The 543-nt window shown below is 52.7% G+C and overlaps 1 protein-coding gene across 1 annotated transcript in view; it reads right to left on the bottom strand.

Moving 5' to 3' along the window:
* Secisbp2l (SECIS binding protein 2 like) overlaps positions 1–543 on the bottom strand; it is a 53,973-nt gene that overhangs the window by 319 nt on the left and 53,111 nt on the right. The window contains exon 24 of the mRNA XM_033765325.1: positions 47–155. Within this exon, the coding sequence (XP_033621216.1) occupies positions 47–155 (109 nt within the window). The remainder of the gene's footprint in view (positions 1–46; positions 156–543) is intronic.

A 543-nucleotide genomic window follows, 5' to 3' on the forward strand; every position in this document is an offset into this window, starting at 1 on the left:
CTCCCAGCCTCCCCGATGAAACCCTCAGCGACTCTGACACGAGCACCTGCGGCACCGACCTGCTCCGTCCCGAGGACCTGTTCCCTCGGCCTTCCACACGGTTCTCTGGCCCTGTCTCCAGCTCGTTCTCAAAGATGCCCCGAACAACTAACTTTCTGATCAGACGAAATCAGAGAGAAGGCACAGTCTGGAAACAAACACTGGTAACTGCACTGATCCTCAGACCCCGACCTTTAGCCTTCAAAATGGCTTAAACAGTATCTTAAATTTACTCCTTCAAACTTGGTCTTCCTTTTTTAATCATTGCTTTTCATTACAAAAGAAGCTGAAATAGATCTGAATTTCCCAGATACTTAGAAAGACACCTAGCTGCAAACTAAAAGCTAAGCTACAGATGGGAACAAAACAGCGAGTGCTACAGAAATACTGGCTGGGAGCCGGCGCGAAGCGAGTACCGAGGTGCAGCTGGGCCGACGCCCGCCCGGGCCGGCGCTGGTGCTTCCTGAGTTAGGCGTTTCGAGGTGCAGCGCTGGGCTCCCCGTG

The sequence above is a fragment of the Fukomys damarensis genome, unplaced genomic scaffold, assembly GCF_012274545.1.
Source record: "Fukomys damarensis isolate Sample0158 unplaced genomic scaffold, DMR_v1.0_HiC HiC_scaffold_17, whole genome shotgun sequence".
In the NCBI taxonomy this organism is placed as follows: domain Eukaryota; kingdom Metazoa; phylum Chordata; class Mammalia; order Rodentia; family Bathyergidae; genus Fukomys; species Fukomys damarensis.